General features: G+C 36.6%; 1 protein-coding gene across 1 annotated transcript; it reads left to right on the top strand.

The window, feature by feature from the left end:
* Positions 1-851: 851 nt before the first annotated feature.
* LOC7486380 (piezo-type mechanosensitive ion channel homolog) lies at positions 852-16,396 on the top strand. Its single transcript, XM_024601180.2, has 21 exons — positions 852-1,369; positions 2,400-2,480; positions 3,126-3,285; positions 3,414-3,547; positions 4,101-4,257; positions 4,351-4,537; positions 4,825-4,940; positions 5,053-5,137; positions 5,265-5,480; positions 5,567-5,744; positions 6,273-6,404; positions 6,626-6,799; positions 6,942-7,175; positions 7,529-9,067; positions 9,767-12,234; positions 12,722-13,117; positions 13,870-14,028; positions 14,702-15,205; positions 15,308-15,443; positions 15,566-15,710; positions 15,861-16,396. Exons 1-21 carry the CDS (start codon positions 1,321-1,323, stop codon positions 15,994-15,996), a joined length of 7,386 nt encoding a protein of 2,461 aa, XP_024456948.2. The 5' UTR covers positions 852-1,320; the 3' UTR covers positions 15,997-16,396.
* Positions 16,397-16,684: the final 288 nt, after the last annotated feature.

The following is a 16,684-nucleotide window of genomic DNA, read 5'->3' as shown; positions in this document are numbered from 1 at the left end:
ATTTTTTTTATAATTTTAATATGTTGATATAAAAAATAAAAAAAAATTAAAAAAATTATTTTATATATTTTTAAATAAAAAATACTTTTTTAAAAAAATAAGTGCAACTCAATTCTGAACTGTCTAAAAACGTTGTAAATTAAGGTGGGAGTATTGTATACACAATGGTGAAAGTAAAATTTATAATTAGGGGGGGCATGAAAGAAGATAAGGGTTTTGTTGTGAAGTTGAAATCTATACAGAAAAAAATAAAATTCAGTTCTTCATCAATTTACAACTATTAGAAATATATGTTCAAGAATGAGTTACAAAAGAAGATATTTAGTGGTTAATGGTAACTTATACTTGTTGAGAATAATAAGATTAATGTTGAGAAGTTTTAAAGATTATATTTGATACGATTTTTGCAAATTAATTTATGTTATTTTTTCATTTATGAGTCATGAAAAAGTCATAAATATATCTGATTAGATATATTTTTTAATTAAATTAAAAGTTTATTAAATAAAAATTTGATTTAACCAAAAGTTGATATTTTTAACTTACACTACATATATTCTTTTTTTAAAAATTGATTTGAATTATTTTCACTGAACTTTCTTCTAACTCAAAGTTATTTGAACTTATGTTTACCATAAATCATTTATAAAAAATAACTTTTAAATTATAACTTAAAGTATATATATATATAAAAAAAAAGCAGAATTGGAATATGCATAAGTTAAAGGGACAAAATTTGAAGTTTTCCCTTAAAAATTACTGGCTCCACTCTCATGGGCTTAGAGCATCTTCATATTCCAGCTTCATTTTCCTTTGCACAGCATGAATTCAGTTGCCTATTATTGAGGAAACATGACCAAAATGGCAGGTGGCAACACAACAGTGTTACCTTTCTGCAAATGTCACACGCATGCATATGTTTTTTTCTTCTTCTTGGAAAGCGAAAAACAAGGGTCCATAAAAATGAAACCTTAAAAACCATTTTTCGCTCGTTGGCATTACCTTAATTTCTTCCTAATTATCAAATAAATTTCAAGCTTTCATTTTTTTTCTTCTTGTGAACATGATTTTTGGCAATGAAGGGAAACATTTTGTTGGACTTTAGGATTCAACAAGAAATCCCATTTGATATTTCCCCTAGTTATAACCATTAAGTATTGTTTTTTGTTGTCTATGTTAACAAGGACAGCTTTTTGATTGCTCTCTTCGGCTTGTTTTGGATTTTACTCAGTTGGGATTTCATTGTTTTCATCAAAGATTTGACAAGAATGATGCAATCTTAGTGGCCTGGGGATTTATTGTTGAGAAGGTAGGGTGACAATGAGGGGGTTCGTAAGTGGATTTGTATTGCCTATGCTGCTCTTGGCAGGTTAGCACATTCTGTTGTCATGATCCCTTCTTTCTTAAGATAATTGTCATGCGTTAGTCTGCCATGTTCATCTGTTGTCAGGTAGATTTCTATATATGTAATGTTTGAAAGGGAAAAGCCATTCAGATATTTTGAAGTGGTTAAGCATTATACACCCATTGTGCCGTATCTAGTGAAATGTTTCAAGTTTCGAGAATTTTTTCTTTTGTGGGTTTACTCTTTGGCATTAGCTTTTGTTAGGTTGAAATGTAAATAGCAGGAAAAGTTTGCAACCTTTTGCTTTTTATGGGATTCTGCAGTCTAACATGCTTGTCAGGTGCCAATGTGTATAATTTGTGATTTATTTTTGTACTTAAGGTACTAGCTTAGGTGTTACTGGGTAACCTGTAAGTTGGTTCTGCTTCAGCACTCCATAATATGCCTAGTGCATCTTGTCAACTTGGTTATGTTCTTGTGCATAAGCAATTAAGCCTTTGTTTTGATTTATTCAGAAGAAACATTAGATACAAGGAGATAAAGAAATAAAGTAGCTATCTTCATACATTCAGCAAGAATTAGTATGACATTAATCAGAGGAGAAGTTTCCATCAAAGCGGGGTTACTTGTAGCCTTACATTTTTCGCTGGCAGTGGAAGACCTTGTCCTTTATTGATATCTGCTGAAAGTGGATGTAATAAGAGATCATCTGAAATAAAATGGTTTTGATTTTCTTTGGATTTAAACTGAAGGCTTTATTATAAATATAAACTATCAAACTGCGTTAGATTTTTCTACTTAAACCATGATGTCAAATGTGTTGAATGGGCATGATAAGATTTTAGATATTGAATTACTGATATTTCAATCTGCCAACTGAATTGGGCTATAAGCAGTTCTAATGGTAAATTTCCTGTCTTTTAAGTTTCATTGAGATTGAGTTTACATATATTTGGTGTTGTAATCTGCTCCTGCAAAGAGGTTTGGTGGTGCGCAATTCAGTCTTATTCTACCAGCTAAATCCTTCTCTCGTTTTCTTCCCTATTTCATCCAGCTGCCTTGTTCAATTGGAGTTTGATATCTCTGGCCGATCTGTTAGCCTTTCTTTTCATTCAGCATAGTGCACCAAAAAACGGTAAGCAATTGATGTTATATATGTTGTCTTGATTATCAATGTTGTCTCGTTGTGTTATATCACATATGGTTCCTGTTAGATAAGCCATGTCCAGCCCAGAGGTTCAAGTGATTAGGGCTTGAGCACCATGAGTGCTTTTAATGGTTATCAATCACATGAAAAGCCAGTAAGGCATTTTCTATGTTGTTATATTGGTTTTTTCTATTGCAATGGTATTGCAAGATATTGGTGTTACCAAATCTTCTTCCTCTTAAATTTGCATTAAAAGACATCCTTGCACTTACCATTCATACAGCTCTAGATTTTGTGAAGTGGCTGTGTATGGCAGCTGGTCTGTCCATGCCAGGACACAATGGTCAAGCATGCACATCACACACATATATGTAAAAGCTAATTCTATATTTTGAAAAGTTACTTCATCCTTTTTCTCCATTTTATCTTGTCCAGGGTCAATCTTTTTGTATATTTAGGTGTGCAAACTAAATGGTCCTCCATTCACTTTGTGCACCTGGTTGTGTGCTCTCTTGCATATGAAGTTGCCATTTTGTTGAGTGAATTGTTATGTTTCATGTGCTCAGGAAGATTATCAACCTCTCGGAAATTGTATTATGTTTCTTAAGTCATACTTTCCTCATTGGCTAATAGGCTTGCGATCTCGAAGACGATCCCTTGTTCCATGGTGTACTCTTACCCTTTCCTCACTGGCTATTCTTTCAAGTGCAACATTTCATATTATCTGGGCTATTAAGGGGGATGATTGGAGTGTTGCTGATGCTCAGTGGGTCAAGTTAGTTGGTTTCCGAAGGTAAGGTCTGATGCCAAAAACATCTTTTTATCTTTTTCATTGTAGGAACCCCTTCAATGCAGTTTCATGAAGACACATAGTTACTTCTTAAGCAAATATTCTTTACTATTGCAATGCTGTGGTTGCAGTGTTCAGACCTGGGGGTCTCCATCTCTGCTGTATTTTTTGGTAATCCACGTATTGGCAGCTTTTGCCGCAGTAATTGAAATCCACAGGAGCAGATTTGATCAGGTTCTATGGAATTCTCCAGAGATAACTATAGGTTTGTCATTGTAGACTAAACAATAGAATCTTCCTGAGTTGAGATGTGTTCTATCTTCTCTTTTTAAGCACAACTATGAAATATCTTTCCACTATGGTTCTCTAGTGATTTAGTTTGGAGACAGCTTTTCTTGAGCATTTATGTGATCAGGTTTGCAAACAAATAGTAAAATATGCTTCAACTTCAGCACTTGATTCATCTTACCCTCCCAAATCTCCATTTGATTTCCTATTTTATTTCAGCCTTGTGTAATTAGGTACTATAGAATCATTTTCCAGAACAACTTCTCTTGTCCAAAATCAACATGTTTGTCTGAAGAGAATCCTTTTCCCTAGTTTATTGAGTTGCCAGAGTCATTGCATCTGAATCATTGAAACATTTGCAAGGTTCCATCCTCTGGCCAATCATATAATCGCTTGTAATGCCCAGATGAATTTCTCCAACTATATTTTTTATTCACAATTAATTGGCTTGAGCATAGATTATTCTTCATTTGTTAAATTACTATGCCCTCAGGTGTTGATTTTGGATTATTTCTTTTGATCCTTGGAAGGTTCTCATCTCAGGGTTTTATGCTGCTTATTGTTGCCTGCTGTACAGTTGGTTGTGGGAATTAGTCACCCGTCTTGGGCATCTTTACCATTTTTCATTTGTAGCTGTATTGGACTAGTCAACTGGTCTCTAACAAGCAACTTTCTGGGCCTATTCCAGTAAGTTTCATACACTTAGCTGACTAATCTTAGTTGTTCTTTTGAATGAAATGTCAGCTTGACTGATTTACATTAATTTGTATGGGTTTGAAGGTGGTGGAGGTATCTTTTCATTTATGCAGGCTTGAACATTTTCCTGCTGTATGTATACCAACTTCCCATCGAGGTTTCTGGGACGATTGAATGTGTAGCTGGTTTCATTGGTCTCTATAAAATACCTGCACGACCAGAGCTTTCAGAAATTTGTTCTGGTCTTTCACTTCTACTTTTCTACATTATGGTGAGTGGAACTTGTTTCAAGTTTATATAAATTTAAAAGCAGATTTCATAATATCTGATTGCTATGATTTAGACCAAACTTATTGTAACTGCTGATTTGCAATGCTGGAATTGCATGTGAATTCTTTGGAAGCAGAATGCTAAAAAAGCAACAAGTATATGCCTCTTAATCTACTCAAAAATATATTTTAGCGCTACACAAGACAATTTCTCGTTTCTTTTTCTTGTTCATATGGGGGTGCTTCATTTCCTTAATCACAACATTCACTGACATTCTTTCCATAACAGCTATCCTGGATCAGATGTGATCTGACAGAAATGAATTTCATCATGTCAACAAGAGAAAACAATTTGAATGAGCGATTGCTTCCCCTTAAGCATTCGTTTTTCATTTCTGAATCGAGGTAATTTGCTGTGCTGCTTTATAATATGAACTTTCTGTATGGCTTCAGCTTAAGCCTCGACAATTTTTTTATGGTACTTGATGCTTTACTTTGTTCCTCATCTTTATCCTAGATCTGGTGCAAGGAACACCAATGTGTTGTTGAGAGGAGCAGTTTTCCGGACCTTTAGCGTTAACTTTTTTACTTATGGTTTTCCGGTAGGCTTTGGCATTAACTCTCTCTTTTTTTCCATCTTCTTTTCAGAAATAATTCATCTTGCAACTGATTTGTACTATTCTTTAGTTGGTTTCCTTACTTAATACCTTTTTGTATCACCCGTGACAGATTTCCTTGTTTGCTCTGTCATTTTGGAGTTTTCATTTTGCAAGTTTATGTGCATTCGGACTACTTGCTTATGTTGGTTACATTCTATATGCATTCCCTTCACTGTTCCGCTTGCACCGATTAAATGGTCTGCTGCTTGTTTTCATTCTCCTATGGGCCACCAGCACCTATATCTTCAACGTGGCATTTACAGTCCTAAATAAGAAAATGTGGAAGGTATTCTTCATTGAGTGCATACTTTATGTCCTGTTTTCACAATCATTAGAGATTACTGTAGTAAGATCTTTTGAACATGTTTTCAGGATGTGGAAATTTGGGAAACTATTGGCTTATGGCATTACCCGATTCCGGGATTTTATCTCCTTGCACAATTTTGTCTTGGTGTCCTTGTTTCTTTGGTCAATCTGGTGAACAATTCTGTTTTCCTCTACTTGTCAGATGAGGATAGGGAGCTTTCAAATCATGATTTTGTAGTTGAAGGTGAGGAAAGGAAATAGTCTTACTGGACTATTTGCACCAATTTAGTTGATTTCTGCAGCTGCATGGATTCACTTTGGCTGGACTGTTTCGATTCCTTTATAGCACGGTTGTTTCCTTTTCAGTTGACATTGTTTCTTCCTGGTACCTAGATAGCACGAAATAATAATTGTTAGAAGAAAACTGTAGCAGCAGTGGTTTCACACTATACAAGAATAAAAGTTAAGAGGGACACAAAATTCTAGAGAACTTTTTGTGGATTAGGAACATTTCCTTTCTTTCTTGATTATATAGCCACCCCTTGGTCCTTACTGTAGCTACACTGACACATCATAAGTCATGAAAGTTTAGAAAGGGTAAGAGCATAGCATGTGGATGTGTTCACTTGATGCTGTCTTTCTTCTCAGTTGATTGGAATTCAAAGATATAAATTTCGTGAATTTCTTTTTGATGGTTTTCAGTTTTAGTTTAGTTATTCTTGGAATAATGCCATGGTTGTGGGCCATAATTTCAGTTGCATTTACATTTCAGAGAGTGAAGAAACCAAAGTAATGATTGTTGCTACAATAGCATGGGGACTTCGCAAAAGCTCCCGTGCTATAGTACTGTTGCTGATATTTCTTATTGCATTGAAACCAGCAGGCTTCATTCAATCTGTATATAGTAAGTTGAAGTAACGCTTCTTATTCATATATGTATCTATGTGATTCACTTTTCACACGATGCTAAAAACATTCTTCATAGGTGTGAAATTCTTTGAGTACATCCAACTGTTTCGCCGATATTTGTCATTTTCTTCTGGATATTTTAGTGCATTGTGTTATGATTTGACAATTTCAGCAGACAATGTACTAACCCTTGCCAATTTCTGCTTCATGAATCAGTGATTTTCTTTCTGATATATCTGTTAAGCCACTTGATCAGCAGAGAGATACGCCAATCCCTGGTTCTTCTATGTGAGGCACATTTCGCAATGTTGTACATTCTCCAGCTTAAACTGATATCAGAAGTCTTGAAACAGAAATTCTCATTTACTACGGAACTTCTTTCACAATTAGGTAAACAGTAGATTTTGATACTTGTTATTTAGGCTCCTCATCTGAGTTTCTTTGTACTGCCTCCCTTCTGAGTGCACGCAATCATTTATGTTTGTTTGTTGATGCAATTTATAAATATCTTATCTTTCATTAATTGCTGTAGGTTTTCTTAGTCAAACTAGCACTGGGGATTTCTTGAAGATCATAGCGCTTGCATGCATTTGTACCATCCATAATCATGGATTTGAAATGTTGTCCTCATTTTCAGCAGTTGTGCAGAATACTCCTTGCACTCCAATTGGGCTTTCCATCTTGAGAGCTGGTCTAATCAAATCGGTTCTGTTATCAATTCATACATCAAGATCCAGACAGAACCACGATAATAACTCCTCTCATGGTATATAACTCATCCATTGTTAAAATATTTTTAAAAATGATTTTGGTTTTTGCTTTATGACTATTCTAAAATGTGCAAGTGTTTCTGATACTGGCTACCATCTATTTTTACTGATGAGAAGGCTTAAAACTAAGTTTAAACCTTAGGGAGATGTTAATAAATATTAGCATCAGAACCTCTGACATGATATGGTGAGTTTCCAGTGCAAAGATTATTTCTGTAGCTTTTCTGATTATTTTACCATGTTGCCTTTATTAATTTTTAGACTTCTAACATGATCCTGTTTGACCATGCCTTTTAATTCCTCTGTTGTGAAAACTCTATCAGGTTTTTAATATATTTTTCTTGTTCAGAGAAAAAGATAGTATCATTTCTCAATGCAATTGGACAAAAGTTTCTTTCAGTATATCGATCATGTGGAACCCCCATTGCCCTTCTGACAATTCTTCTTTCGGTGTACCAAGTAAGACCTAATTTTATTTCCTTTGGCTACCTGTTCTTCCTTCTACTGTGGGTGATTGGAAGACAACTTGTGGGGAAGACAAAAAAGCGCCTTTGGTTACCACTGAAAGTTTATGCAGTTGTGGTGTTTATTCTCATTTATGGCTTGAGTGTCTTCTCCAGTTTTCGCACATGGTTGTCCAGGATGGTTGATGTTTCTTTTGCCTTTGCATATAAACCAGAAGCTTCCATTTTGGAAAATATATGGGAGTCCCTTGCTGTGTTGATTGTGATGCAACTTTATAGTTACGAGAGGAGGGAAAGCAAGAACTCACAATCACGTTATGTTAATGCACCAAAAAAATGTTCCCTTATATTTATGAAACGTCTTCTGATCTTGCACAGTGAGAAGATATTAAGTCTTTCCCTTTTCTATGCATCTCTGTCCCCTTTAAGCATATTTGGTTTTCTATATCTTGTTGGCTTGGTTGTTTGTTCAACTTTACCCAAGTCTTCTAGGAGCCCATCAAAACTGTTCATCGTTTATTCAGGACTTCTTGTGATGATTGAGTATCTTTTCCAGTTATTCATTGACCAGGACAAAATTTTCTCTGGTCAAAAGCAGTCTTCTCTGTTTCTTTTCCTTGGATTGCAGCTCTACAAGCCTTCGTTCTCGGGTCTAGAATCAGGCTTGAGAGGAAAAGTTTTGGTTATTGCTTCATGTATACTTCAGTACAATGTCTTCCGTTGGTTGGAAAAGAGACCGTGCAGTTTTGGAAATGTTAGAAAAGGGGAGGAGCCTTGTGCTTTGTTTGGTACATCAGAAGAGGTCTCAAGTGAAACAACAGAAAGTAAGCTATCAACAGCTGCTAGCGTCCTTTCAGCTAGCGTCCTTTCAGAAAAAAGAAAAGACGCAAGACGCAACTCATGGCCATCTCTCAGCACTTTTGTACCTCAGGGGCCAGATCCTACATCCTATGAAACTGGGGTCACTGAAAGCTACACACAAAAATATTTATGCGTCTCTGGAAGTTCCAGAGGTGGCCATAAGTTGAATAGAAAGAGGATTCGTATCTTGAGAAAAGAGAGACTTCACATGCAGATTGCTACTTTAAAAGTGTTCCTGAAGTTTTGGATAGAGAACATGTTCAATGTCTATGGTCTTGAGATTAACATGATTGCATTACTTCTTGCCAGCTTTTCCGTGCTAAATTTCATCTCTTTGCTCTATGTTGCATCACTGGCTACTTGCATTCTGCTACCTCGGGGCATCATACAAAAACTGTGGCCCAAATTTGTGGTCTTATTTGGTTCTGTTATAACCCTTGAGTACTTGGCAAGTTGGCAGACATCCTGGAAACAACATGCCCTAGGTGATGTAGAGGTGCCTTGCAATGACTGTTGGAGAAGCTCCGATATGTACTTCAACCGTTGCAAAAAATGCTGGTTAGGTATCCAATTCCAGAAACTTGTTACTTTTTTACACATCATTTTATCTTTCCTTGCATCACTGCATTTAAAAACTGTGCATTCCAAGTGTTTCACTTTTAGCAAGTTGATCGTTTTTTTATGTTATAGATAAAATGGTGTTGCTGCAGCTCTCAAAAGGTTTCAATGATCTGTTAGAAAATTCGACCAGTCTCCAATTTATTTAGTTGTCCATAGATACATTTAGTTAAAATGCTTTGTTTTGGATTTGGTTGTCTATGGCCAATTTAGATTTCATTTCTCTGGCTTCACATTGAAGGAACTAAGCCTATCTTACCCTTTCATATTTAAGCTACAGATTTTTTGGTTTATCGATATCAACTTAATGTCATTCTTTATTTTCTTTTTACGACCCATCAGTCTCTTTTATTATGAAATCTTGAAACCACTTTACAGAATCAGCCCATGTCTTTAGATGCCACAAATAGGAAATGTATCACTTGACTTCCACTTGTTCTTCAGAGGAATACAGAAAACTTGCCTCCTTCCATGGAGCAGATCTATGGCTAAACCATGCACATTCTCTTCAATTCACTCTTCTCCTTTTACTCTTTCACACACACACATGCATACATCCCTTCAGAACATCCTGTCTACTTTTTTGTCTATTGAGCCATCTCTCTCTGATGTTAAAACTTCACAAACAAGGTGCTTTTTATCAGGAACCTTGGTCGATGATCCTCGAATGCTCATCAGCTATTATTTGGTTTTCATGCTATCATGTTTCAAATTTCGAGCTGATCGCTTGTCCAGTTTCTCAGTGTTAGAGACATATCAGCAAATGATGTCCCGTTACAAGAATTCATCACTGAGTGACCTCTCATTTGAAACAAAATGCTTGTGGACTATTCTTGACTACCTGAGGCTTTATAGTTATTGCCACTTGCTGGATCTTGTTCTTGCTTTGATTTTAATTACAGGGACACTTGAATTTGATATTCTACACCTTGGATATCTTGGTTTTGCTTTGGTTTTTTTCCGTATGAGGCTTGAAATACTTAAGAGGAAGAATGAAATCTTCAAGTTCTTGCGGATGTACAACTTCGCTCTTATTGTTCTTTCTCTTGCGTATCAATCCCCTTTTGCTGGGGACTTCTGCGAGGGGAATTGTGAAACAATTGATTACATAAGTGAGGTGGTTGGATTTCATAAATATGATTATGGGTTCCGAATTACTTCCAGATCTGCCCTTGTTGAGATTATCATATTTATGCTGGTAGCACTACAGTCATTTATGTTTGCAGCCCAGGATTTTGACCATGTGTCTCGGTATCTTGAAGCAGAGCAGATTGATACCATAATAAAAGAGCAAGAAAAGAGGGCCGCTTGGAAAACTGCACAATTGCACCAGATCCGTAAATCAGAAGAGCAAAAGCGCTTGCGTAATTTGCAAGTGGAAAAGATGAAATCAGAAATGCTTAACCTTCAAACCCAACTTCGCAGCTTAAATACTTGTGCGAATTGTGGTGACATTCAAAATGAAGGCATTAGACGGCGGAGAAATAGTTCTCTAAATGCAGATGCAGGGAATAGCATCCTGGAGAATCTGGAAATCAATTTTAGGAAGCAACCAGTTAACTTGAGTTCTGATTTAATATATTCTTTTGATATGAATGAGTCTCTTAGAAGTGAAAGATTTGGAAGCTCATCCGCAGTGAACTCTAGAAATCATTCAATGGATTTTCTTGGTGACGTCATATTGTTAAATAATAGAGCTGCTAGTTATCAGTGCTGGGATTCACATAAAAGGGATGGAGAAAGGTTCCGAGTAAAGACAAACCCACTAGTCTCAGTAGTGCATCTGTTCAGTGATGGTGTTTCTCAAGCAAAATCTGTTGGTAAGATGGCTGTCTCCAACCTTGTGACTTTCTTTAACATAAAACATGAAGAACCTGATTCAAGTGATGATTCCTCTGACGGTGATGTGTACTATGAAATAGAGAATCAGAATATAGGTTCTGAACCTATTGAACGAGCATTTTCCACACAATCTGATAGTGTGCAGACTACTTCTGCATACCGGCAAATTCAGATGATCCTCCTTTACATGTGGGAGCAAATGCGATCAAACAATGATATTGTTTGTTACTGTTGCTTTGTCCTAATATTCCTATGGAACTTCAGTTTGCTGTCAATGGTTTATCCTGCAGTCCTCTTCTTGTATGCACTCTGTGTAAATACTGGTCCACTTAGCATGTTCTGGGTTATTATGCTGATTTACACTGAGATGTGTATATTTGTTCAATATCTATATCAAATCATCATCCAACACTGTGGATTGACCTTCAATATTAGTTTGCTTCAGGAATTAGGATTTCCTACACATAAGATCTTGTCATCTTTTGTAATCAGCAACTTGCCTCTTTTCTTGGTCTATTTATTTACTCTCCTACAAACCTCCATAACTGCAAGAGACAGAACAATTACTGATGCCCGCTCTCAGAAGAGAAGAAACAATTTCCAGGAAGAGGTGGTTCAGGGTTGCATGATGAGAATAGAAACGCTGCTTTTGTCTGCTAAAAATGTTCTGAAGCGGCTGATTAGAAGTCTGTTCAGGTATTGGAAATCTCTCACACAGGGAGCAGAAACTCCACCTTACTTTGTACAAGTGTCAATGAAAGTTGATGTGTGGCCTGAGGATGGCATTCAGCCAGAGAGAATTAAATCAGGAATAAACAAGCTGCTCAAGGTTATGCATAATAAAAGATGCCAGAAGAAAAATCATTTGCACTCAGTCAGCAATATCCGTGTCCAAAGCATTGAAAGAAGTCCTGAAAATGATAATATTGCTCTGGCTGTTTTTGAGGTGCTTTGTGCCTCTCCCTTGACAGGATGCACCAATGTGGATCTTTACAAATCACTAACTCCAGCAGCTGATGTAGCCTATGAGATTCTAGAAGCTCAACGCGCTGGTATTGTTAAGGAAATAAGATTTCCTTACCCAATACTATCAGTGATTGGCGGAGGAAAAAAAGATATTGATCTTTATGCCTACGTGTTTTGTGCAGATTTGGCTGTCTTCTTCTTGGTAGCCATTTTCTACCAATCAGTCATAAAAAACAACAGTGAATTTCTTGAAGTTTATCAGCTTGAAGATCAATTTCCAAAAGAGTTTGTTTTTATCTTAATGGTAAACCTCTTTCCTTATGAGACAGTGTTGATATTGCAGTGTAATCCAAAGTTACAGTTTTATCAATTCTCCATGTAGAATCAAAGGTTGGAAGAGGTCAATTTAGAGTCGCCCCATTGTACACAGACACACATGAATATATGGAATATGTATGTGTAATTACTATCATGGAACTATCAACAGAACCAATGGCACCCATTCAGATTTTTGTGAAACAACTATGTATCGATTTTCATCATTAGCAGATTAAGTTTCTGTAAAAACCCCAGGCTCTTAAATCAGTTTGTTTTGATAAATGACACACATGCTCTTTCCAAAGTGATTTTGTCACATAAAGTTCAATCTGTAATTTAGTTTCCCCCCTAGTATTTTTTTCATACTGTGAGCAGACTCGACAATGTGAATTCAGTTTCTTGTTATTTTTCTCCTATGAATCTTTGGTGCCAATATATTTTTCTGAAGGACATCAAATGGTTTCTTCTTGCAGGTGATCTTTTTCTTAATTGTGCTCGATCGTGTTATATACCTTTGTTCATTTGCCACCGGAAAAGTCCTCTTCTATCTCTTTAATCTTGCTCTCTTCACATACTCAGTCACAGAGTATGCTTGGTACACAGAGCCACAACATAGGCATGCTGGAAGATTAGTCCTCCGAGCTATCTATCTCACAAAGGCAATTTCTCTGGCTCTTCAGGCAACACAAATACGATTTGGAGTTCCACATGAAAGCACTTTGTACAGACAGTTTTTGACAAGTAGTATCTCACGAATTAACCATATGGGCTTTCGAGTTTATCGTGCTCTGCCGTTCCTTTATGAATTACGATGTGTTCTTGATTGGTCTTGCACAACTACATCTTTGACCATGTATGACTGGTTGAAGGTATGCTTTACTGATATCATTTTCAATGCCTATCCAAATAACTGGAGTTTGGAATGGTGCCCATTCTTCAGCTATTCACTATAGTTTTTTATTATCTTCTCCTTCCATGTGCATGAGAATGCTTCGCACAAAACAGTGTAATATATCTTCCTTGTAAGGTATCTAACAAAAGGATAACCTCCTTAGATTTCCAAAGCCATACATCTCCCATTCTCTGCCTTTCTGATTCTCTAGAAAGGAGAAAAAACTATACCCTGGTTTAAGAAAATGTAAATATACTTGCATGTCATTTATTTACACATTCACGTATTCATTTATATAAAGGTCTATCCGATGGAACTTTGTAAACCCACAGCAACTTCCTGAACTTGTTACATTCTTTACTCGCTGATTGTCTGCATCCAATTCCCCCTTTGTTCTATTCAACATATGATGTAATATCCATGCAGCAACTTCCTTTTCATTGTGCTATCTTTTATTTCTGTACTATCCACCTTTCTACGCATTCCTTTATATGCTTCTCGAGTTAGTTCTACAATATATGTTTGCAACAACTGAATTGCACTGTACTTATCCACCTTTCTATATTTGAATGAGTATCTGTATCACTACCTACACTGTGGTGGGTGTCACTGTTTACTTGATTGCTACTGCTGCTTTATTTTTTACTTGTTTTCATCTCATTTGTCATTTGAGCACATAAGCTACATAATCTCTTTCCCCTGAATCTAATTTTAGCACTTTGTTTTTAGTTAGAGGATATTCATGCAAGCTTGTTTCTTGTCAAATGTGATGCGGTTCTGAATAGAGCAAAACACCGACAAGGAGAGAAGCAACCGAAGAGGACAAAATTCTGCAATGGGATATGCTTATTTTTTGTATTGCTGTGTGTTATATGGACTCCTATTTTGGTAAGAATCTCATATGCTTTCTGGTTCCAATTCTTTTTGACAGTCTAAGCACAGTCTATTTTGTAATCTGTTGGTTCTGCAAAACAAATAATTGAGATAAAACACAAGGGTCTGTACCTTGAAATTATGAACTTGTCAAGGATGAAGTTTTAATACCTGGCTATATTAGATAACTTTTGGAGAAATAATGCTTTTTAAATTTTGAAAAGTGAGCATTTTGATTAGAGAATCCTTTGGCAAAACATAGAAAAAGATACCATGAGCATAACCCCGCTGCAGAAGCAGTATACCTGGAAAATACCAAGAATCAACAAACAAGCATAATAGAGATTTTTTAGAAATAGCCAGAAATATCATCGTTATCTGAAAGAAGATTAAGACAATAATAACAAAAATCCAGAAAGAAAATCTGCATGTTGCGGCTCTGCTTTCTCAAATGCCTGATCTTTTCTCCTCCTGTGAGCTCCAGAAGAGACAGTAGAGCACCATCCTTCAAACAGCATTACATTGTCTTAAATCTCTTTACATAACAGCATGCTTCTAGATATCTTAATATTTTGTTGGCAAACAAGAATCATTGGTTTTTGTATCTTCCACTGCATGTTGGCAATGGTGACTTCAGGTTTGTAAGTTGTCATTTTTATAAATTCTGAGGCATACATTTTCTGGGCAGATGTACAGCAGTGGTAACCCCACTAACATTGCTAACCCTATCAAAGATGCAAGCATTCACATTGATATAAAGACACTTAGTGGAAGACTTACATTATTTGAGACAACTTTGTGTGAAAAGATCTCGTGGGATGAACTTGATTCACATGATGATTTGGATCCACAAGGCTATCTAAGTGAATTTAATGAGAAAGACATCCAATTAATATGCTGCCAAGCTGATGCTAGCACATTGTGGCATGTCCCCCCGGTGGTCCAGACCAGATATATGAGATCTCTTAGATCGAACATGGACATCATCTTTTCCTGGCAATTAACAAGAGATCGGCCTAAAGGAAAGGAAGTCGTGAGATATGAATTAATTGTTCAAGATGAGGACCTTCCAACGTACTCAGAAGTAATGGAAGTGCTAAATGGCACTACCAATAGCTTCAGAATATTTAATGTTTATCCAAGATACTTTCGTGTCACTGGATCTGGTGAAGTGCGGTTGCTCGAACAGTCGGTATGTCAGCTATTTCCATTTTTCCAACCTGATGTCAATGAATACGTAAATCAGCTATGATGAAAAATGGTGAAAGCAGAAGTTGACCTTCTATGTACACAGGTAGATCTTGTCAGCGGGGATCTTGTTCTTAATCGTGGGAATCCAGAATGGTGGTCTTTCCATGATATTGATGTGTCATCTGGATGTGGCCAGTTTGGAGGACCTATGGCTATTATTGTATCCGAGGAAACACCACGTAAGTACTTATAAAGAGTGTGACCACCACAGCTTTTATATGTATTTAGAAACTCTCTGCCTATGATGGTAGGAGTTCCACCAGTCCCTAAAAGATTAACATGAATTCTGGTATTTCTTCAGAGGGCATTCTTGGTGAAACACTAAGCAAGTTCAGTATCTGGGGTCTCTACATTACCTTTGTGCTTGCAGTTGGCCGTTTTATCAGACTGCAGTGTGCTGACCTAAGAATGAGAATACCCTTCGAGAATCTTCCTTCTTGCGACAGGTAAGCGAGCTTTGTCTGTTGTGGACATTTATTCATTCCACCCTCTATATATAGTAACCGTATGACAGTGTGTCGTTGTTTATATAATGTTTGCATGTTCTAACCCTTTCCAAGAATCATATTACATGCTTTGTCCTGGTGTTGTACCAGGTTGATGGCGATATGTGAGGATATTTATGCAGCAAGAGCAGAGGGTGAGCTTGAAGTTGAAGAGGTTCTTTATTGGACACTGGTGAAAATTTATCGGTCTCCACATATGTTGCTTGAATACACCAAGCCTGACTAGGTCTTCAGAAGGTGCAATATCAAGTCACCTGCAACCACGCCAACCTGAAATGCTGAAATTTCTCACTAACTTGACTGAGAGACCAGGAAAAATTGCAGATGGGATTTTGATTCTTCTGGCAATGCTGCTGGTCTGCTAATCAAATGGAAGGAGCTCACTACATTTTATAGCCTTATTTCCTTTCTCTGGAGGATTTCCCATGTCTTGATGCAAGGTTGTTGAGCAACCAAAGATAGGAACCACTATAGCCCCATGTAAATTTTGTTAGGCTTCATGCAACAGAAATTTTTTCTTGACAAAGGAAATTCCAAACTTCGAACTCATAGTCAAGCAAATTGTATCTGACAATTTTCTGTCATTCTGAAATGATGAGTTCCATTTTTGGGACTGTATTTCTACTTGTACCAGTGTCCTGTTCTAGTTACATTTACTTCAAGTGACAGAACCCTTACTAGCTAGGTCTCCCAGCAAATCTTTCTTACCTTTTCAAGATTTTGAGTAATATCCTAAAAAAGGGGCCATCATAATGAAAAAATGTTAAGCTTTCCAGAAGACTGCTTGATTCAACACAATCATTTAATACAGAATATTGGCCGGTTAAAAAGGCACCTCTTCCTTGAGATGGATTCTTAGAATACAAACTTCACACGCTAGAAATGCTTCCTCCAGAACCCTTCTCCTTGAAAGC

The sequence above is a fragment of the Populus trichocarpa genome, chromosome 5, assembly GCF_000002775.5.
Source record: "Populus trichocarpa isolate Nisqually-1 chromosome 5, P.trichocarpa_v4.1, whole genome shotgun sequence".
Classification (NCBI taxonomy): Eukaryota; Viridiplantae; Streptophyta; class Magnoliopsida; order Malpighiales; family Salicaceae; genus Populus; species Populus trichocarpa.
This window is presented reverse-complemented; position numbering and strand designations above follow the sequence as displayed.